The sequence below is a fragment of the Oncorhynchus keta genome, chromosome 32, assembly GCF_023373465.1.
Source record: "Oncorhynchus keta strain PuntledgeMale-10-30-2019 chromosome 32, Oket_V2, whole genome shotgun sequence".
Lineage (NCBI taxonomy): Eukaryota > Metazoa > Chordata > Actinopteri > Salmoniformes > Salmonidae > Oncorhynchus > Oncorhynchus keta.
Window position 1 is genome coordinate 25880065 of NC_068452.1, and position 24529 is coordinate 25904593.

Below are 24529 nucleotides of genomic sequence, written 5' to 3' on the forward strand. Positions count from 1 at the left end.
GAGACAGAAATACAGAAAGAGAGACAGAGAAAGAGAGACAGAAAGACAGACAGAGAAAGAGACGGAAAGACAGAAAGAGAGACAGAGAAAGAGAGACAGAAAGAGAGACAGAAAGACAGAGAAAGAGAGACAGAGAAAGAGAGACAGAGAAAGAGAGACAGAAAGACAGACAGAAAGACAGAGAAAGAGAGACAGAAATACAGAAAGAGAGACAGAGAAAGAGAGACAGAAAGACAGACAGAGAAAGAGAGACAGAAAGACAGAAAGAGAGACAGAAAGAGAGACAGAAAGACAGAGAAAGAGAGACAGAGAAAGAGAGACAGAGAAAGAGAGACAGAGAGACAGAAAGAGAGACAGAGAAAGAGAGAGAGAGAGAAAGAGAGACATAGAAAGAGAGACAGAAAGACAGAGAAAGAGAGACAGAAAGATCTGGTGCTTCTGTCCCCAGAGAAAGAGAGACAGAGAAAGAGAGACAGAGAAAGAGAGACATAGAAAGAGAGACATAGAAAGAGAGACATAGAAAGAGAGACAGAAAGACAGAGAAAGAGAGACAGAAATACAGAAAGAGAGACAGAGAAAGAGAGACAGAAAGACAGACAGAGAAAGAGAGACAGAAAGACAGAAAGAGAGACAGAGAAAGAGAGACAGAAAGAGAGACAGAAAGACAGAGAAAGAGAGACAGAGAAAGAGAGACAGAGAAAGAGAGACAGAAATACAGAAAGAGAGACAGAGAAAGAGAGACAGAAAGACAGACAGAGAAAGAGAGACAGAAAGACAAAGAGAGACAGAAAGAGAGACAGAAAGACAGAGAAAGAGAGACAGAAAGACAGAGAAAGAGAGACAGAGAAAGAGAGACAGAGAAAGAGAGACATAGAAAGAGAGACAGAAAGACAGACAGAAAGACAGACAGAAAGACAGAGAAAGAGAGACAGAAATACAGAAAGAGAGACAGAGAAAGAGAGACAGACAGAGAAAGAGAGACAGAAAGACAGAAAGAGAGACAGAGAAAGAGAGACAGAAAGAGAGACAGAAAGACAGAGAAAGAGAGACAGAGAAAGAGAGACAGAGAAAGAGAGACATAGAAAAGAGACATAGAAAGAGAGACAGAAAGACAGACAGAAATACAGAAAGAGAGACAGAAATACAGAAAGACAGACAGAGAAAGAGAGACAGAGAAAGACAGACAGAGAAAGAGAGACAGAAAGACAGACAGAGAAAGAGAGACAGAAAGAGAGACAGAGAAAGAGAGACAGAAAGACAGAGAAAGAGAGACAGAGAAAGAGAGACAGAAAGAGAGACAGAAAGACAGAGAAAGAGAGACAGAGAAAGAGAGACAGAGACAGAAAGAGAGACAGAGAAAGAGAGACAGAGAAAGAGAGACAGAGAAAGAGAGACAGAGAAAGAGAGACAGAGAAAGAGAGACAGAGAAAGAGAGACAGAGAAAGAGAGACAGAAAGACAGAGAAAGAGAGACAGAGAAAGAGAGACAGAGAAAGAGAGACAGAAAGAGAGAGAGAAAGAGAGACAGAGAAAGAGAGACGGACAGAGAGAGAGAGACAGAAAGAGACAGGTCCTTCTATGGTTGTTTCTCACCCTCGTAGTCTTTTTCTCTTTGAGAGAGGCTTTGTATGGTCTGCCTAGGGAGATGACCACTAAAACAGCCAGTTTTCCTGAGACGGATAGCATTAATTATGTCAATTACACGGATACTCTAATTATGCACACATGACAGAGTTCAAAAAATGTTATATTCCTATCCAAATCTGGGGCACGATATTCAATAGTGTAATGTTACCAATTGCACTATATGGAAACAAGGTTTGGGGTCCACCAATTAACAATTATAAGCACTGGGAGAAAAACCCAATAGAAAATCTAGAATTATCCTAAATATCCAAAAGAAAGTACCAAATAATGGATGCAGGGTAGAACTCGGACGATTCCCTTTAACTGTAAATATAAAGAAAAGGACACTAAAATGTTGACACCATTTGAAATTAACCCCCAAAATATACTTACAATTCATAGCACTGGAAAACCAAGACCTGAACCCTGAAAAGAGTCCCCTGTGTAGTTGTTAATACACTACACAACCCTATTATCCAATCACACAGGGAAACAATCACAATGTTACAGAAATGAAAACCTCTAACTTGACAAATTGGGAAAATGAAACAAAAACACAGAATAAACAAAATTGCTATTTGGCCCTCAATTGAGAATACCTCTACTCTGTCAGAGATAGAAAACAGAGACAGATCCTGACCAAATACAGGCTCGGCGAACACCAATTGGCTATAGAAAAAGGGAGACATAAAAAGACATGGCTACCCAAAGAGGAGTGTCTATGTGGTCACTGCACGACAGGGGAAGTAGAGACAGAGATCCACTTTTTCCTCTACTGTGAGAAATACTCCCAAATAAGATTATCTTTTTAAAAAACTCAATCAATTCCCAACCTCTGTGCATTTACTAATAACATAAAGCTGGGAATGATTCTGGTTGAGTGAGAAACTGCAAATATTACTGCCAGATATGTATATGACTGCCATAGTCTGAGGGACATCCCATGACCATTAATTTCCTGTAGTATTTACATTGTATATAACTTACTGGTAATACATAGTGTAACAATCATCATGTACATTCTGTTGTTTATTTATTAGCCATTCTTTCTTTTCTTTTTTATAATCTTATATGTATTTAATGAAATGTACTGACCGAAGATTCCACAATACACTAGCAGAAGTGTTGTACCTGTATACATGATTATATGTACTATTATTACTACTACTGAAATTAACTGTATTTTATTATCCTCATTGCATTGCACTGTATTTACTGAAATGCTGTACCACTATACTGCTTTGGCAATACCTACCAATTGTATTTCATGCCAATTAAAGCAATCTGAATTTGAGAGAGAGAGAGACGAAGAGAGACAGAGAGAGAGAGAGACAGATACAGAGAGAGAGAAAGCGAGAGAGAGTGAGAGACAGCTAAACTGAGAGAGACAGAGCGACAGAGAGACAGAGAGAGAAAGTGAGAGAGAGTTATAGACAGCTACATTGAAAGAGAGAGACAGCATGACAGAGAGAGACAGCGAGACAGAGTGAGAAACAGCGAGACAGAAAGAGAAACAGCGAGACAGAGAGACAGCGAGAAAGAAAGAGAAACAGCGATACAGAGAGACAGCGAAACAGAGAGACACAGTGAGACAGAGACAGAGAGAGACAGAGCAACAGAGAGAGACAGAGAGAGAAAGCGAGAGAGAGTGATAGACAGCTAAATTGAAAGAGAGACAGCATGGCAGAGAGAGACAGCGAGACAGAGTGAGAAACAGCGAGACAGAAAGAGAGACAGCGAGACAGAGAGACAGCGAAACAGAGAGAGAGAGACAGTGAGCCAGAGAGAGAAACAGCAAGACAGAGAGACAGAGAGATAGACAGTGAGACAGACAGACAGAGAGACAGACAGACAGACAGACAGAGAGACAGCGAGACAGACAGAGAGACAGCGAGACAGACAGAGAGAGCTCCTTCTATGTTTTCTCACAATCTTATTATTTTTCTCTTTGAGAGGGGTCTTTGTATTTTGTATTTGTATTTATTAGGGATCCCCATTAGCTGTTGCCAAGGCAGCAGCTACTCTTCCTGGGTCCAAACACAGTAAGGCACTTACATTACATATAAAACAAAAGATAAAACAGTACAACAGTTTTACCCCACTACATATGTACAATACAAAATGTAAAATACCACCATACAATATTACAATGTAAGTATGTGTAGAGTACGTGTGTTAGTATGGTCTGCCTCGGGAGATGACCACTAAAACAGGGATATCTATGTCAATTATAACACCCTAATTAAGTTCTCTATTCTTTATGTCTCTCTTCATCTCACCAATCTCCCTCCTCCCTCTCTTTGTCACTGGAAACAAGCGCTGAAACATAATAAACAACTAACCGGTGCCCTGCACATTGACTCTGTACCAGTACCCCCTGTATATAGCCTCGCTATCGTTATTTTACTGCTGCTCTCATTATTTTCTATTTTTATTCTATGTTTTACTTTACACTTATTATTTTCTTAAAACTGCATTGTTGGTTAAGGGCTTGTAAGTAAGCATTTCACTGTTGTATTCGGCGCATTTGACAAATAACATTTGATTCGATTTGATTTGAAACACAAATCAGGAAGAACATTTCTGGAACAGCGGCAGATCCTTTAACACAACCCCCCCCCCCCCCCCCCCACCCCCACCACAAACACACACACACACAGAAAGGAAGTGCGTCAGAGCTCCTTATTGCCTGGTGTGTGTTCGGTGTGTGTGGGCAGAAACATGTGGAGGAGGAGGGACAGTTGTGGTGTGGTGGCGTCCATGGCTCTGCTAGCTAATTATAACCCAGCAGTGGAGTAGAGAGGTAGAGGAGGGGCTGTGGAGTTACAACATCTACACAACACCGGCTGGTTGGGAGGCAGAAAATAGTAGAGACTAGAGAGGGCCAGCCCAGGGGTGTTGGAGAGAGGGCCAGCCCAGGGGTGTTGGAGAGAGGGCCAGCCCAGGGGTGTTGGAGAGAGGGCCAGCCCAGGGGTGTTGGAGAGAGGGCCAGCCCAGGGGTGTTGGAGAGAGGGCCAGCCCAGGGGTGGTGGAGAGAGGGCCAGCCCAGGGGTGGTGGAGAGAGGGCCAGCCCAGGGGTGGTGGAGAGAGGGCCAGCCCAGGGGTGGTGGAGAGAGGGCCAGCCCAGGGGTGGTGGAGAGCGGGCCAGCCCAAGGGTGGTGGAGAGAGGGCCAGCCCAGGGGTGGTGGAGAGAGGGCCAGCCCAGGGGTGTTGGAGAGAGGGCAAGCCCAGGGGTGAGGGAGAGAGGGCCAGCCCAGGAGTGGTGGAGAGAGGGCCAGCCCAGGGGTGGTGGAGAGAGGGCCAGCCCAGGGGTGTCTGTTCTCTCATGCCCACACTCTCTCACTAAAAAGGGAAACAAGCAATGTACCCCTGTTTCAGCACAGGAGGGTTTTGGTTGTGTGGGCAGTACGTAGAGAATTGGCAATGTACTGATTAGTCTGACTCTCCCATTGCCTTTAATTGGCCCTCAAGATGTCATTGTATGGAGTCAGATCATGTTCAATAAGGGGAAAGGGAAATACCTAGTCAGTTGTACAACTGAATGCATTCAACTGAAATGTGTCTTCCGCATTTAAACCAACCTGTCTGAATCAAGGCATTGTAAGACCTTGCTCACCCCATAGTTGGACCCCATGTTGAAAACTTGGGGTCACTGACTGCCACTCAGTGAAGATTGTGAGCTTAGGTATGTGGCTTCAGGCAATGACTTTCAATCACACCTCCCAATACTGTGACGTAAACATCACCATACCACACAGAACTACTGAAATCACACAAGCCTCTTAGCTTTATCCTCTTAGCAATTGTTCCAGAAAGGTGTATGAATGGCTCAATGGTGCTTGAGATCTACTCATTTGATTCAACAAGATTCATCCCAGAGGTGACTCTCTCCATTCAGTCATTTGTTACTCATTGGACAATTGATAGAGGAGGAAGGGTTAGAGGGCTGGTAGCCATGTTAACTACACACTCTGGTAAGCTGCCAGGAACTCCTGTTCTTTGAAGCCTTCATTAAACCCTGGTGACTTCTTGTTTAATGCCGCTGAACTGCCCCTGAACAAGGCAGGTAACCCACTGTTCCTAGGCTGTCATTGAAAATAAGAATTTGTTCTGAACTGACTTGCCTAGTTAAATAAATAAAAAAAGGTTCCTGGTATTCCTAGAATGTAATTTTCTCCTTACCATGTGAAATCACAAATGTGTTGAGGTTGTTGGTAGGATCAATGGAAATGTATAATATTCTGTATTCTGCACATTGAATGAACATACACTATATTTACAAAAGTATGTGGACACACCCCTACAAATGAATGAATTCGGCTATTTCAGCCACACCCTTTGCTGATAGGTATATAAATCGAGCACATAGACAAACATTAGCAGTTGAATGGCCTTCCTGAAGAGCTCAGTGACTTTCAACGTGGCACCGTCATAGGATGCCACTTTTCCAACAAGTCAGTTTGTCAAATGTCTACCCTGCTACAGCTGCCCCGGTCAACTGTAACTGTTGTTATTGTGAAGTGGAAACATCTAGGAGCAACACCGGCTCAGCCGCAAAGTGGTAGGCCTCACAAGCTCACAGAACGGGACCGCCGAGTGCTGAAGCGGGTAAAAATCGTCTGTCCTCAGTTTCAACACTCACTACTGAGTTCCAAACTGCCTCTGGAAGCAACGTCAGTACAATAACTGTTCGTTCGGGAGCTTCATGAAATGGGTTTCCATGGACAAGCAGCCGCACACAAGCCCAAGATCACCATGTGCAATACCAAGCGTCAGCTGGAGTGGTGTAAAACTTGCCGTCACTGGACTCTGGAGCAGTGGAAACACGTTCTCTGTGATGAAATGCTTCACCATCTGGCAGTCCTGTGGACGATTCTTGGTTTGGCTGATGCCAGGAGAACGCCCAAATGCATAGTGCCAACTGTAAAGTTTGTTGGAGGAAGAATAATGGTCTGGCGTTGTTTTTCATGGTTCGGGCTAGGCCCCTTAGTTCCAGTGAAGGGATATCTTAACGCTACAGCATAATGACATTCTAGACGATTCTGTGCTTCCAACTTTGTGGCAACAGTTTGGACAATGCCCTTGTGCTCAAAGCGAGATCCATACAGCAATGGTTTGTCAAGATCGGTGTGGAAGAACTTGACTGGCCTGCACAGAGCCCTGACCTCAAACCCATCAAACACCTTTGGGATGAATTGGAACGCCAACGGCAAGCCAGGTCTAATCGGCCAACATCAGTGCCCGACCTTACTAATGCTATTGTGGCTGAATGGAAGCAAGCCCCCCCCACTTCAATGTTGCAACATCTAGTGGAAAACCTACCAGGAAGAGTGGAGGCTGTTATAGCAGCAAAAGGGGGACCAATTCATATTAATGCCCATGATTTTGGAATGAGATGTTCGACGAGCAGGTGTCCACATACTTTTAGTCATGTAGTGTATCTATTATTGAGTAGATAGAACACAGTCAATACATGCCTCTTTGTCAAGATAACAAAGGGGAAAATCTGGAAATAAAACTTCAGTGAGTGACTTAAGTTTGTGTACATTAACCTTTAAAATTGGGATTCCTTCCAGAAAGGACAACTGTAACCTGTATGCCACTCCTTGAGTATACCTCTTTAAACCCCTCCCTTAGTACTGTTGTCCTAGGGAAGGACCTGTGTATCCAATTGGTACTGTACTGTATATAGTTGGCTTCAGCTATCCTATCCTAGAAAGTCCCTCGGTGGCATTACAGGTACAAGTCCTGAGGCAATTAGAGTACATTCTTATGAGGACCACCTTACAATCATAGATTTTATGACGACATTTAACAGGCCAGTAACCTCCATAGATACACAGCAGTAAACTGGTAGTACATACTTTTTAAGAGGCGCAGCGGGCGTCCGCTAACGCCTTGGTCACAAAGCTATGTCTGTCTCCTCACACACTCAGTCAGACCACAGCACAGAGACGGCTTTGAAGAGTTGGAGGAGTGATGCTGGGCCAGTTCTGCTCACCATATCAATGTCCTTTGTCAGCGGCGGCAACCCCTCGTCAGCTGACGCACTGGGTAATGTTCTGCTTCTGTAAGAACTCACTTCAACCCAGTAAACTTCCAAAGAAGACAGTGTTACTCTCCAAGTTAACTTGCTGTAGGTATATTGGCTAAAGGACTTACTCTGTTGTTTTTGAAAGTTACTTGGGGGCATTGTCTTGGCTTTTGTGCGCCCACACACATGCTCATATTAATACACTTTCACACACAGACACAAGTACACACACACACAGACACATTTCAACAAATGTGTCTGAGAATGCACAAACACACACAATACACACTCGCACACATGCAAAACACACACACACAGGAATGAGGGAGGACAAAGCTTTTACACCTACTTGAAAAGGCAATGTATCTCACCTGAAGGAAAAACAAATCGGTCTTTCTGTGCAGACACCGTATAATATATCATCTCACACGTCACACAGCACAGGGGAAACTTGAGCCATATATAATATCCACTGTTTATCCTGTTGGTGAAGGCTACTAAACATGACAGTGATATAATTCCACCAATAGACCACTATTGGTCTATTGGTGGAATGATATACAGCTCTCCTATCATAGCATAAAAATATAGCTCTGAGAAAGGGAACAAGATAATTTGATGACACAGACCTTGTCATAAAATGATGTCAGACAATAGTCAAGTGTAGGAGGAGAATGGTGGCCATTTGCTGTAGTCTCAATAATAATATGCTATTCATTTCCTCTATAGGTTAAGCCCCATGGCTAAATTAGAACTGTGGTATGAATTAAGCATGGAGATCCTTATCTGCTGAGGTCAACACAAATAAGAAACAACAGTGCAAGTAAGTATGTAAGTCTGAATACAGAGGATGGCTGGAGAGCGTCTGAATACAGAGGCTGGCTGGAGAACGTCTGAATTCAGAGGCTGGCTGGAGAACGTCTGAATGCAGAGGCTGGCTGGAGAATGCCTGAATACAGAGGCTGGCTGGAGAACGCCTGAATACAGAGGCTGGCTGGAGAACGTCTGAATACAGAGGCTGGCTGGAGAACGTCTGAATAGAGGCTGGCTGGAGAACGTCTGAATGCAGAGGCTGGCTGGAGAACGTCTGAATGCAGAGGCTGGCTGGAGAATGCCTGAATACAGAGGCTGGCTGGAGAACGTCTGAATGCAGAGGCTGGCTGGAGAATGCCTGAATACAGAGGCTGGCTGGAGAACGCCTGAATACAGAGGCTGGCTGGAGAACGTCTGAATAGAGGCTGGCTGGAGAACGTCTGAATGCAGAGGCTGGCTGGAGAATGCCTGAATACAGAGGCTGGCTGGAGAACGTCTGAATACAGAGGCTGGCTGGAGAACGTCTGAATACAGAGGCTGGCTGGAGAACGTCTGAATAGAGGCTGGCTGGAGAACGTCTGAATACAGAGGCTGGCTGGAGAACGTCTGAATACAGAGACTGGCTGGAGAACGTCTGAATACAGAGGCTGGCTGGAGAACGCCTGAATACAGAGGCTGGCTGGAGAACGTCTGAATGCAGAGGCTGGCTGGAGAACGTCTGAATACAGAGGCTGGCTGGAGAACATCTGAATGCAGAGGCTGGCTGGAGAATGCCTGAATACAGAGGCTGGCTGGAGAACGTCTGAATACAGAGGCTGGCTGGAGAACGTCTGAATAGAGGCTGGCTGGAAAACGTCTGAATACAGAGGCTGGCTGGAGAACGTCTGAATACAGAGGCTGGCTGGAGAACATCTGAATAGAGGCTGGCTGGAGAACGTCTGAATACAGAGGCTGGCTGGAGAACGTCTGAATACAGAGGCTGGCTGGAGAACATCTGAATACAGAGGCTGGCTGGAGAGCGTCTGAATACAGAGGCTGGCTGGAGAACGTCTGAATGCAGAGGCTGGCTGGAGAACATCTGAATACAGAGGCTGGCTGGAGAACGTCTGAATACAGAGGCTGGCTGGAGAACGTCTGAATACAGAGGCTGGCTGGAGAATGCCTGAATACAGAGGCTGGCTGGAGAACGTCTGAATACAGAGGCTGGCTGGAGAACATCTGAATGCATAGGCTGGCTGGAGAATGTCTGAATACAGAGGCTGGCTGGAGAACATCTGAATGCAGAGGCTGGCTGGAGAACGTCTGAATGCAGAGGCTGGCTGGGGAGAACGTCTGAATGCAGAGGCTGGCTGGAGATAACATCTGAATGCAGAGGCTGGCTGGGGAGAACGTCTGAATGCAGAGGCTGGCGGGAGAACTTCTGAATGCAGAGGCTGGCTGGAGAACGTCTGAATGCAGAGGCTGGCTGGAGAACGTCTGAATACAGAGACTGGCTGGAGAACGTCTGAATGCAGAGGCTGGCTGGAGAATGTCTGAATACAGAGGCTGGCTGGAGAACGTCTGAATACAGAGGCTGGTTGGAGAACGTCTGAATGCAGAGGCTGGCTGGAGAATGTCTGAATACAGAGGCTGGCTGGAGAACGTCTGAATACAGAGGCTGGCTGGGGAGAACGTCTGAATACAGAGGCTGGTTGGAGAACGTCTGAATGCAGAGGCTGGCTGGAGAACGTCTGAATACAGAGGCTGTCTGGAGAACGTCAATGCAGAGGCTGGCTGGAGAACGTCAATGCAGAGGCTGGCTGGAGAACGTCTGAATACAGAGGCTGGCTGGAGAACGTCTGAATGCAGAGGCTGGCTGGAGAACGTCTGAATACAGAGGCTGGCTGGAGAACGTCTGAATACAGAGGCTGGCTGGAGAACGTCTGAATACAGAGGCTAGCTGGAGAACGTCTGAATACAGAGGCTGGCAAACTGCTTTTGTGGTTCTGGCAGAAAACCCATAACGGAGTGAGAGCCTTGCTTCCTCAAAGCTGTAACACTCCTTTGGACTCTAGCACTAAATACTGCTCATGTTGTTCCAGGGCTGTAGCGAGCTCAGACACACACACACACACACAGCTAGCATGCGGGTTCTTACTGTGTCAACCACGTTGGAAGAGCTGCATGTAAATTAATCCACAACGTGCATTATGGTCCTTGGGGATTTCAGTTTATTTGGCCAAATGACCGCAAAGAAATCCAGAATTGTGGAGTGGAGAACATCCAGCATTGTGGAGACGTTCTCATTCCTGCATGTGGACCTCGTCCTCCAACAAGTAAAAGACTTAAAGCATCATTCCAATTCCAGTAATTAGCAATCAAGCCCGAGCCCTTCAGCTCTTCCAAATCTGGTCGTTACAGTGCAGCTGATTATAGCAGTGAAAGAGAGGCGTCCATTTGGTAAATACCATTCATTATAGCTCCACAGAGACCCTGTAATTGACTCTGCTGATGAGAAATGTCACAGTAACATTGCATAGAGATGAGAAATGGTAGATTACCATTAGTGGTCTGATAAACACTCAGTAACAGAGATAACAGGGTTGGGTACAAGGGGAGTGTTTCTATTTTTGGAGATGGGATGGAAGTGAGAATGTTGGTGGCATTCACAATGGAGAGAGCGTATGTAATTGAGTGTTTTGTGTATCTATTTGTATCTATTTGTGTCACATTAGTGATGCATAGCAAGCAACTTCAAAAGAAAGACTGAGAGGGGGGTGGATAGAGAAAGAGAGAACAGCAGTTAGTTGAAAGGAACAAGAGATGATGATCCTTGCACATGTTGCACGCCGTTTGAATGCCTCTTTCCTGCTTACCTCTTCCCAGAGGCAAGCAGCACTACACTGAACAAGTGGTGCTGTCAAACTGCAAACTGCAACCAGAAAGATGGCCAAATTTATCTTCAGATCTGAAACAACAGACAAACTGAACAACATGGACTGGACACACAGAATCCACTAGAGACAGAAATCCACTCACGCTGGTGACTTTACGGTAGATCTGGGCAGCGTTCTGGCACTCGGAGTAGGGGTACTCAGACGTGGTCATCTCAAGCATGCACATCCCAAAGGCATAGACGTCCACCGCCTCATCATACTTCTCCTCGTACATCTCTGGAGCCATGAACTCAGGAGTCCCTGAGGGGAGGGGATGTAATGATAGTGGCTATGAGAATGGCGCAAAATGTGTTCCTACTTCACTGACATCTGCAGTTACACTTCACAATAGAGTGGCCTTATTCATTCTCACTCTGACCACTTTGGAACAAGTAGCCAACTGTGTGCCTTGTAATACAGTGCGGAAAATGTGTATTGGCAAGTACAAGTGTATTCAAATGGAAAAAATGTATCAAAGGCGGTACAGAAGGAGGAGGTAATCAAAAGATGAGTTATTTTTTATTTTTTATTTATTTTATTTCACCTTTATTTAACCAGGTAGGCTAGTTGAGAACAAGTTCTCATTTGCAACTGCGACCTGGCCAAGATAAAGCATAGCAGTGTGAACAGACAACAGAGTTACACATGGAGTAAACAATTAGCAAGTCAATAACACAGTAGAAAAAAAATGGGCAGTCTATATACAATGTGTGCAAAAGGCATGAGGAGGTAGGCGAATAATACAATTTTGCAGATTAACACTGGAGTGATAAATGATCAGATGGGCATGTACAGGTAGAGATATTGGTGTGCAAAAGAGCAGAAAAGTAAATAAATAAAAACAGTATAAAAACAGTATGGGAATGAGGTAGGTGAAAAAGGGTGAGCTATTTACCTATAGACTATGTACAGCTGCAGCGATCGGTTAGCTGCTCGGATAGCTGATGTTTGAAGTTGGTGAGGGAGATAAAAGTCTCCAACTTCAGCGAACAATTGTTCCAGTCACAGGCAGCAGAGTACTGGAACGAAAGGCGGCCAAATGAGGTGTTGGCTTTAGGGATGATCAGTGAGATACACCTGCTGGAGCGCGTAACGGATGGGTGTTGGGTGACCAGTGAACTGAGATAAGGCGGAGCTTTACCTAGCATGGACTTGTAAATGACCTGGAGCCAGTGGGTCTGGAACGAAATGTAGTGAGGGCCATTCACTAGAGCATACAAGTCGCAGTGGTGGGTGGTATAAGGTGCTTTAGTGACAAAACGGATGGCACTGTGATAGACTGCATCCAGTTTGCTGAGTAGAGTGTTGGAAGCCATTTTGTAGATGACATCGCAAGTCGAGGATCGGTAGGATAGTCAGTTTTACTAGGGTAAGCTTGGCAGCGTGAGTGAAGGAGGCTTTGTTGCGGAATAGAAAGCCGACTCTGGATTTGATTTTTGATTGGAGATGTTTGATGTGAGTCTGGAAGGAGAGTTTGCAGTCTAGCCAGACACCTAGGTACTTATAGATGTCCACATATTCAAGGTTGGAACCATCCAGGGTGGTGATGCTAGTCGGGCATGCGGGTGCAGGCAGCGATCGGTTGAAAAGCATGCATTTGGTTTTACTCGCGTTTAAGAGCAGTTGGAGGCCACGGAAGGAGTGCTGTATGGCATTGAAGCTCGTTTGGAGGTTTGATAGCACAGTGTCCAATGACGGCTGTCAAAGTATATAGAATGGTGTCGTCTGCGTAGAGGTGGATCAGGGAATCGCCCCAGCAAGAGCAACATCATTGATATATACAGAGAAAAGAGTCGGCCCGAGAATTGAACCCTGTGGCACCCCCATAGAGACTGCCAGAGGACCGGACAGCATGCCCTCTGATTTGACACACTGAACTCTGTCTGCAAAGTAATTGGTGAACCAGGCAAGGCAGTCATCCGAAAAACCGAGGCTGTTGAGTCTGCCGATAAGAATTTGGTGATTGACAGAGTCGAAAGCCTTGGCGAGGTCGATGAAGACGGCTGCACAGTACTGTCTTTTATTGATGGCGGTTATGATATCATTTAGTACCTTGAGTGTGGCTGAGGTGCACCCGTGACCGGCTCGGAAACCAGATTGCACAGCGGAGAAGGTACGGTGGGATTCGAGATGGTCAGTGACCTGTTTGTTGACTTGGCTTTCGAAGACCTTAGATAGGCAGGGCAGGATGGATATAGGTCTATAGCAGTTTGGGTCCAGGGTGTCTCCTCCTTTGAAGAGGGGGATGACTGCGGCAGCTTTCCAATCCTTGGGGATCTCAGACGATATGAAAGAGAGGTTGAACAGGCTGGTAATAGGGGTTGCGACAATGGCGGCAGATAGTTTCAGAAATAGCGGGTCCAGATTGTCAAGCCCAGCTGATTTGTACGGGTCCAGGTTTTGCAGCTCTTTCAGAACATCTGCTATCTGGATTTGGGTAAAGGAGAACCTGGAGAGGCTTGGGTGAGGAACTACGGGGGGGGCGGAGCTGTTGGCCGAGGTTGGAGTAGCCAGGCGGAAGGCATGGCCAGCCGTTGAGAAGTGCTTTATTGAAGTTTTATTGATACAACACCAGATCTTATACGAGCGTGATAATGTAAAACAAATGTTAAACGTCTGTAGATTTGAAGGTTTCCAAATGGGACTTAGATGACCCGCACTATTAAAAAGTCACTGAGACCAAACACTGTGATAGCAGTGAGATAGATTAGAACATGTCGGGCAGCCGTGCTGACGTCACTGCAAAGACTAGCCGTCATGCACCATGACAGTATATAAATATAAACACCTAGCCAAATAAATAAACACAGTGGCCAGCATAAAATATGGCATTGAAGGCTTTATTTACAGTTGCTCCAGTTTAAGGTCACACCACACTGAAGGGACAGCAGTACACAGGTAGCAGTGGGACTCCATTTTACACTGGAAGAAATTATTTATTGAAATATTGAATAACCGTTTCACACAATACTGTATCTCTGTAATACAATTTTTAAAAGACATTAAAGCAAATAGCAAACAGTAAGTGTTGTAGGTGGCAAAACGTTTCAGCTATTACGTACGTCTCACCTTAAAACCTTAGTAGTGGGGACAGAACGCTTTAATCCTACATTGAGAATTATTCAATAGTCACAGGGTCTAGAATAGAGCCCTGATGCAATCCATCATACTGAGTGTCAGTGTCAACTGAAGTGGCTGTGGGTAGTTGGGAGACTCACCAATGACACTCTTGGCGAACGAGGCACTCTTTAGTGTGGCCAGGCCCAAATCGCCGATCTTGACGGAGCCTGTGGGGCCGGTGATGAAGATGTTGTCACACTTGAGGTCCCTGTGGATGATGGGCGGGGTGCGGGTGTGGAGGAAGTGGAGGCCCTTCAGGATCTGGTGGCTCCAGCGCTGCAGCAGCTTCAGCTTCATCTCCTTGAACCTCTTCAGGTACCTGCAGGGTGAGGCTGATATGAGTACTGTACGTGCGGCCTATGCAGGACTCAAACCCAAAACCCTGGTGTCCAACCAACTGACCGATTGCAACCATGGGGTACAACAGTGTAAGCAACAAGTGTTACTAATTAACAGAGCACCATGGACCAGGGGTGCTCACATTGAATCTGAGAGCCTGAGGATGAGGTAGCATTTTCCATTCCATCGGTCTCTGGAACCAATTTTCTCCTGTCATGCTCAAATTGAGAGTGACACTCCATTTTGACAGATGTTAGCCACATGGCTAACGCACTAATTCAGTAGATTCACTAACATGAACAGAAAAACACAGATGGAAAGCATATCAGCTTGAAGTCTTTTGCACCTTTTACAAGGAGATGACGTAGGAAAATGGCACATACTTTTCCCCATCTGCTTATTACTCAGGAAGTGGGGATGGACTTAAAGGGATAGTTTAGGGTTTTGGCAATAAAGGCCTTGATCTATTTTCCGAGAGTCAGATGAACTGATAGAAATAATTTTTATGTACAGCTAGCATACTTTCAGTCTTTGTGCTAAGCTAGTTAGCATTGGCTTGTGAAACTACCTCTAACTAACTTCATACTGGATGCAGATACATACAAATTGTATCCCTTTAACTCACGTCTTGAGGGTGCCTGATGTCATGAGCTCGGTGACCAGAAGGATGCACTTGTGGCCCTTGCAGTTGTCCTTCCAGGAGTCGTAGAAGCGGACAATATTGGGGTGCTGCAGCCCCTTCAGCATCTCCACCTCCTCACTGAAACGCTGGCGCTCCACCTTCGTCAGCCTCCGCGTCTGGAGAGAGGGAAGAGGAGAATACATTATTATAGTGGTGAGACTATACACGTAGTAGGTCATAGAAGTACATATTACAACTTCCACCGAAGTTGGTTCCTCTCCTTGTTCGGGCGGCATTCGGCGGTTGACGTCGCCGGCATTCTAGCCTCCACCGATCTATATTTCTTTTTCCATTTGTTTTGTCTGTATTGTACACACCGGGTTCACATTAGATTTGAATTATTTCCCTATTTAACCCTCTGGAGCCATCATGGTTTTGTGCATGTTTATTGTTGTCAGTTGTCTCGCTTATGTGATTCTGGATTTTCTTTCTCCTTGTTGGAAGATTATTTTTGAGTAAAGTTACTATTATTACTCATCTCTGTGTCCTGCGCCTGACTCCGTCTTAATCACATCACCTCGACTCTGACAGTACAATAGAGTAGACACAAATATAAACTCAGCAAAAAACTAAATGTCCCTTTTTCAGGACGCTGTCTTTCAAAGATATTTCGTAAAAATCCAAATAACTTCACAGATCGTTATTGTAAAAGGTTTAAACACTGTTTCCCATGCTTGTCCAATGAACCATAAACAATTAATGAACATACACCTGTGGTACGGCCGTTAAGACACTAACAGCTTACAAACGGTAGTGAATTAAGGTCACAGTTATGAAAACATAGGACACTAAAGAGGCCTTTCTACTGACTCTGAAAAACACCAAAAGAAAGATTCACAGGGTCCCTGCTCATCTGCGTGAAAGTGCCTAAGGCATGCTGCAAGGAGGCATGAGGGCTGCAGATGTGGCCAGGTCAATAAATTGAAATGTCCGTACTGTGAGACGCCTAAGACAACACTACAGGGAAACAGGACGAACAGCTGATTGTCCTCGCAGTGGCAGACCACATGTAACAACACCTGCACAGGATCGGTACATCCGAACATTACACCTGCGGGACAGGTACAGGATGGCAACAACAACTGCCCGAGTTACACCAGGAATGCACAAATCCCTCCATCAGTGCTCAGACTGTCCACAATAGGCTGAGAGAGGCTGGACTGAGGGCTTGTAGGCCTGTTATAAGACTGGTCCTCACCAGACATCCCCGGCAACAACGTTCCCTATGGGCACAAATCCACCCTCGCTGGACCAGACAGGACTGGCAAAAAGTTCTCTACACTGACGAGTCGCGGTTATCTGACCAAGGGTGATGGTCGGATTCACGTTTATCGTTGAAGGAATGAGCGTTACACCGAAGCCTGTACTCTGGTGCGGGCTCGATTTGGAGGTGCAGGGTCCGTCATAGTCTGGGGCGGTGTGTCACAGCATCTTCGGACTGAGCTTGTTGTCATTGCTGTGCGTTACAGGGAAGACATCCTCCTCCCTCATGTGGTACCCTTCCTGCACGCTCATCCTGACGTAACCCTCCAGCATGACAATGCCACCAGCCATACTGCTCAGTGAGTATTTCCTGCAAGACAGGAATGTCAGTGTTCTGCCATGGCCAGTGAAGAGCCCGGATCTCAATCCCATTGAGCACGTCTGGGACCTGTTGGATCGGAGGGTGAGGACTAGGGCCATTCCCCCCAGAAATGTCCGGGTACTTGCAGGTGCCTTAGTGGAGGAGTATGGTAACATCTCATAGCATGACCTGGCAAATCTGGTGCAGTCCATGAGGAGGAGACGCACTGCAGTATTTAATGCAGCTGGTGGCCACACCAGACACTGATTGTTACTTTTGATTTTGATTCCCCCCCTTTGTTTAGGGACACATTATTCAATTTCTGTTAGCCACATGTCTGTGGAACTTCTTCCGTTTATGTCTCAGTTGTTGAATCTTGTTATGTTCATTCAAATATTTACACATGTTAAGTTTGCTGAAAATAAACATAGTTGACAGTGAGAGGACATTTATTTTTTTGCTGAGTTTAGCATTACGAGGGAAATGGAGAATATATTGCTGTATACATAAGTATTGAGATTAGAGCTTAAATGGACAAGACACAAACATACAGTATATAATACACAATGTACAGGCCAATGCTAAGTCATTTATTATGCAACCTGCAAATGTATCTAGGCCCCTCAATGTAATTATAGGTGGCTGGGTTTCATTGCATAAGGTTACACAATCATGTGAGTTCACTGCATAATATTTGCAGATTAACAGATATAGCTACAAAAATCTAGATGTGAATAGATGACGGTATTGATACAGTAGCCAGTACTCTTAACTATCAGCCTGTGGTGGGAGGAGACGTAAAAGACCAGTGCCAAAGACCAAGAGGAAGAGTTGTGCCAAGCCAGAAACCTGCCATCCCAGCCCTCTCATAAGGCACGCATTACTCTACCAGGGGCTTGGAAACACTGACGCGTAACAGTTCTCTAATGGCACCAAATTCTTTCTAGCTTCAATGTCATTGGAAGGGGTTAGAGCAGAATTCCCAGAAATCAATGCATCAATTATAGAGAAAACGAAAGTGATTGTTTCAGAGAGGTTTAGCAGCTTGTGTTTGTTTGTGTTTCCAAAATGCTGGATGGGGTTTTTACACACGACAACAGCCCAGCCGGTGGTTTTCAGTACAAAGCAACAGACGCCTCTCTCTCACTCTCTCTCCCAGGAGACAAGTGCTGTAGGAGACCAACTGTCCACACTTACTCTAAAGATCACGCAACAATAAGGCAGGGATATCAGGCCAGTAGTTCTCACTGCCCTCTGCTGTCCCACTCAGAACACAAGCTGTCCTACTGCATGCATGCTCTGTCCACAAACACCAAGTTGTCATTCTCAGTCAAGTGTCCTGATCCAGGAGCCAAGCTCACAACAATAAGGAGCACTATTGGTAGAATTTGGTACCCGGGCATCGTGACACTAAAACACAGTGAAAGTGCAAAGTGGGTGCCAAAGTCAACCTGAATGAGGGTTGTCCTGTTTACAGCACACACCAGCTCCATTTTACTATGTTCACAGAGAGCCAGGATGATGCGGGATGTCCAACGATGCCACCTAGCTTATCTAAGAGTGGCAGTGGAAGCAGGTCATGACTGGCTGGTGGGGGGATGGAGGGGTGATGGGGGTAGAGAACAGGGGGTTGATTTCTTCCTTCACTGGACAACCTATTTTTGGGTTTGCCGCTTCCAGGAATGAACCCCACATAAAGAAAAACAGCTGTGTTAGGCTCCTCACTCAATCACTTCATCTCACTCACCCCATCTCTCTAGATCTCTTTCAACCCACCAGGAACGGATTTGGTGATCAAACACCAGCCAGTGAAATCATTCAGCAGGGAGCCGTCAGAAGCAGTGAACTTACCACATCTAGCTCTCTGCCACCAATTCTAGTAAAAGACGGGTACTTTGATTTGCTGCAACTTTTATCTGGCTCCATCGGAAAAGTTCATGAAGATGATGTATAAGAGTGTGTGTGTGTGTGTCTTGGGGGTATGATATTTAACACTTGGTAACTTTCTCACTCATCATTAGTCACGATTCATTCAGGATTATCCGTAATCATGGTAGCATCCAGATTAATGCAGATGTGTTAGAAACATATTCTATTTTTAAAATAAACGTGACTTCGATATGACACAATACATTAATTTCTACTGGGCACAAAATATTGTAAAACAGAGCCAAAGCTAACTGCAAATGCATCCAAGTTTGTACAGTCACAAACTTGATGTATCCATTGTTTGTTAGGAATATGGGACCACATTTTTTGACTAATTCATTTATAAGAATATTTTAGGGGTGTCAATCATTTGGACCCTTAACCTTTTGAGAAAATAAACAATTACTTGTTCAACAAAATGTATTTATCTGAGGAATTGTATTAGTATAAAATAATATAATACAATTATCGCTCATCTTTATCAAGGGTGTCAATAATTTCGGACCCCACTATATAGTAGAAGTCGGAAGTTTATATACACTTAGGTTGGAGTCAATAAAGCTTTTCAACCACTCCACAAATTTCTTGTTAACAAACTATAGTTTTGGCAAGTCGGTTATGTAAGGCATCTAGGTGTAGCAGGTAAGGCGGAGTCAGGCACAGGACACAGAGATGAGTAATTCACGTAACTTTACTAAAAACAACAAATATTCCAAGAAGGAAAATAATCAAGCTCACAAATACAAACTAACTTACAAAGAACAAACACTCACAAAACCATGGGGGAACCAGTGGGTTAAATAAGGAACATATAATTATGGGAATGGAAACCAGGTGTGTACAATGAAGACAAAACAAATGAAAAATGAAAAGTGGATCGGTGGTGGCTAGAAAACCGGTGATGTCGACCGCCGAACGAACAAGGAGAGCGACCACCTTCGGCTACTGTGTGCATGACACAAGTAATTTTTCCAATGATTGTTGACAGACAGATTATTTCACTTATAATTCACTGTATCACAAGTCCAGTGGGTCAGAAGTTTACATACAAAGTTGACTATGCCTTTAAAAAAACTTGGAAAATTCCAGAAAATTACATCATGGCTTTAGAAGCGTCTGATAGGCTAATTGACATAATTTGAGTCAATTGGAGGTGTACCTGTGGATGTATTTCAAAGCATACCTTCAAACTCGGTGTGTCTTTGCTTGACATCATGGGAAAATCAAAAGAAATCAGCCAAGACCTCAGAAAAGAATTGTAGACCTCCACAAGTCTGGTTCATCCTTGGGAGCAATTTCCAACGCCTGAAGGTACCACGTTCATCTGCACAAACAATAGTACGCAAGTATAAACACCATGGGACCACGCAGACGTCATCCGCTCAGGAAGGAGACGCGTTCTGTCTCCTAGGGATGAACGTACTTTGGTGCGAAAAGTGCAAATCAATCCCAGAACAACAGCAAAGGACCTTGTGAAGATGCTGGAGGAAACAGGTACAAAAGTATCTATATCCATAGTAAAATGAGTCCTATATCGACATAGCCTGAAAGGCCGCTCAGCAAGGAAGAAGCCACTGCTCCAAAACCGCCATAAAAAAAAGCCAGACTACGGTTTGAAACCGCACATGGAGACAAAGATCGCACTTTTTGGAGAAATGTCCTCTGATGAAACAAAAATAGAACTGTTTGGCCATAATGATCATTGTTATGTTTGGAGGAATAAGGGGGAGGCTTGCAAGCAAAGAACACCATCCCAACCGTGAAGTACGGGGGTGGCAGCATCATGTTGTGGGGGTGCTTTGCTGCCGGATGGACTGGTGCACTTCACAAAATAGATGGCATCATGGAGGAAGGAAAATGATGTGGATATATTGAAGCAACATCTCAAGACATCAGTCAGGAAGTGAAAGCTTGGTCGCAAATGGGTCTTCCAAATGGACAATGACCCCAAGCATACTTCCAAAGTTGTGGCAAAATGGCTAACGGACAACAAAGTCAAGGTATTGGAGTGGCCATCACAAAGCCCTGACCTCAATCCTATAGAAAATTTGTGGAAAATTTGCAGAACTGAAAAGGCATGCGCAAGCAAGGAGGCCTACAAACCTGACTCAGTTACACCAGCTCAGTAAGGAGGAATGGGTCAAAATTCACCCAACTTATGGTGGGAAGCTTGTGGAAGGCTACACAAAACATTTGATCCAAGTTAAACAATTTAAAGGCAATGCCACCAAATACTAATTGAGTGTGTGTAAACTTCTGACCCACTGAGAATGTGATGAAAGTAATGTAAAATCTGAAATAAATCATTCTCTCTACTATTATTCTGACATTTCCTATTCTTAAAATAAAGTGTTGATCCTAACTGATCTAAGACAGGGAATTTTTACTAGGATTAAATGTCAGGAATTGTGAAAAACTGGGTTTAAATGTATTTGGCTAAGGTGTATGTAATCTCCCGACTTCAACTGTATATACAGACAGGATGGCTCACTTCTTAGGAGAAATTGACAGATCCTCTTTTGTCAGTTGTTTTCCATGGAGTTGGCTGTCAACACTGTAATGTAAAAATGTTGGGTCACTGTCTAAGAAAAATGAATGGCTGTATTCATCAGGAAATACTATTTCTGTAATCATGTCAAATCCCTGTTCTGGCTCCAAATAGAGATATGTAGAGTATATTGTAGCATGTGGGCTGCTATGACGATCTGACCACAGACTAGCCAAACAACATTGGATCTTATCTGCCTATAGAAAGAGGTGCACTCCGCGTCTGTTTCTGGACCTGCTAGTTTGAGTGTGACTTATCTAACAGGAAACTGAGCTTTATTTTCTGTTGAAAGTGAATGGGAGCAGGGGGAGCTCACTGGCTCCATAACTCAAATAAAATACTGCTCACATTTGATTAGGCCTTTCAAAGCTGTGGTTTAATATAGGACTTATATATAAGTCCTGCTGTGCCAAACTTGACCAGGACAAAGTCAAGCTTTTAGGAGGGAAAGATGTTTAAGAACGAGAACACTGCCCAGGAGCTATGAGAAAAAGTCAGAATTCAGTCCAAAAGAGGTAATAGCACTATGAGAATGTGCCTCTGTGCCCTGGCTATAGACCCTGGCTAGTGTCCATCTCCACCAAAGGAACCTGGATTAACAGTAGCTTGGGGAATGTTTTTTTGTCAATGCATACAGAGTGGATATAGAGTCTATGTCTGAATCATTAGCAGGAGATCAGTCCAAGTGGCTGTGGTTTTGGAGAATTCTCAGTAGTTTTTTCTTGGATGACGGTGCTGTTGAACACATTCCGGCAGAAAGATGGCAAGAGCACACAGGGTTTTTTTTTCAGCATAGAAAAGTCTTGGCGTGCCGCCTATGTCCAAACAGTAATTTTCCGTATGGAAAAGGTTTTTAAGTGTAAACTTAAATGACTAAAACCAGATATAAACTATGTAGAAAATATAATGGACCTTTATTTTTTAATAAGATCATCTTTGAGAACTGAAAATCACCAAAATAAAAACTAGACAATCAGGGAGAATAACAAATTCCCCAAATGATGCATTCAGGAGTATTTTTGTCATGACATGGGACCCCCATTGATTTTGTTATAATATTTCAGTCACTCAGATAGCATAAGCCATGGCAAAATGTGTAGAACTGCAGGAAATTAGCTTTAAAACTGCAACATTTTATCTCCGACACATAGAAAAATGTGTCACTATGGCCAACAGGAGTACCTCGAAAATGTTTGGTCGATGACCGCACCATTGGCCACGACCATTGCCACACACTCGCCACACCCACCACCACCTAAGCCCCAGTTTGATCTAGAAAAAACCCTGGCAAGGCAGCAGAAAAAAACTGCCCTTTAACTGTTAATGCCTTCTTTCCTGAGGTAGACTGCAGCAGAAAAGTAATACCAGAAACACAATTGCGGCACCATGGAGCCTGTGCATGTTTGTGTGTAATGTATGTGAGAGAGTGAAGGAGAGAAAGGGAGGTGATAATGTGTGGAGATGTGTGAAATGTAACTTATGTTGTACATTGTAATAAGTCTGTAAGTATTATATAAAACAGTGTGTAGGCTATGCCATAATGTGTTTGTGTACATAGGGTAGTCTAGAAGGAGTGGAAATTTGAAGGAGTGGAAATTTGAATCTTTATCGGGAACAGCCTGTTTTTTCTCGAGGACACACTGATTTTAACCTGAGTGAGTTGACACCGTGTCACAGTGACACCAATGCCCCTTTTCTCCAACCATGCAACCTGACCTCAGGTCAATTCGTAAGATTTGGTACGTAAATCTGTCGTTCCATTTAGTATGATACTTTATGTTAGGTTAGGTTACATTATGGAATAGCGGTCATACGATATCATAGGATTTAGAGGACTTGTAATATCATACGTCATACCCGGTTGTACAATAGCATACAAATTGGATGATGGAAAGTATTATACATCTCGGATGATCTTGTACTATACATATTTCTCTGAGACCAGGTTGCATGTTGCATCGGAACAACAAAGGGGAATTACAGGGAGAATTTACATGGGTGGTTTGGAGAACTAAAGACAAAGGTTAGGAGAATTTACAGAAAATGTTTATTGGGTTAAGGTTAGAATAAAGGTTAGGGGAAAAGTTAACTAAAATGCTACAGTTGTCCCCAACACGACTCGAACACGCAACCTTTGGATTGCTAGATATGTCCACCCATCCTCCCCAACCAACCTCCCTATCGTTTTTGTCTTAAGTAACCTTCGGTCCTTGGTAACCATACAAAACGTAACATATCATACTTATTGGAGGTACAAAGATTTATCTAAAATACCAAACGTCGTCCAGTGAGTCCAGTCGGAACCGTAAGGTTATTTTAAGAACTAAGGCAAATACAGATGAGACTCCATGAAACATTTCTAGTTAAACACTGCAGTCTTTTTGAAATTAGTAGAGAAACAATGCTTCATTGTAGATTATGTTACAATTAGGAAAAATGTATTTCCTTCAGATGACTGTGCTTTAGGTTTGCCTCCGAGGCAGGAGAACATTTAGCTATTTTCTAGGCAGGATTACTGATTGAGCAGTAGTGCAGTCAGTTACTGTAAGAATCTGTATAAGACCACCATAGCTTCAGGGAGGAGCACAAGGAAATACAACTCAAAGCAGCTAAAAACAACTAATTGTCCAAAAACATGTTTGCATATCTTCTTTAATCTAACTAATATTATAACATTTATGTCCTAACTTATATTTACAGACAATCCGATTGAATTTATTTAACCTTTATTTAACTAGGGAAGTCAGTTAAGAACAAATTCTTATTTACAATGACGGCCTACCCCGGCCAAACCTGGACGACGCTGGGCCAATTGTGCGCCGCCCTATTGGACTCCCAATCACGGCCGGATGTGATTCAGCCTGGATCTATCCCAGGAGATTCAAAGTGGATCTCCAAATCCAGACAGTTCTGGACAGTTAGTTGCCACTATGTAACCCCAAGGAAACATAGGGTCACTA

At 44.2% G+C, this 24529-nt stretch overlaps 1 protein-coding gene across 1 annotated transcript in view; it reads right to left on the reverse strand.

Moving 5' to 3' along the window:
- Nucleotides 1-24529, reverse strand: part of LOC118365435 (serine/threonine-protein kinase WNK4) — an 81060-nt gene that overhangs the window by 37335 nt on the left and 19196 nt on the right. The window contains 3 exon segments of the mRNA XM_052491070.1: nt 11491-11648; nt 14606-14826; nt 15472-15644. Of these exon segments, the coding sequence (XP_052347030.1) occupies nt 11491-11648; nt 14606-14826; nt 15472-15644 (552 nt within the window).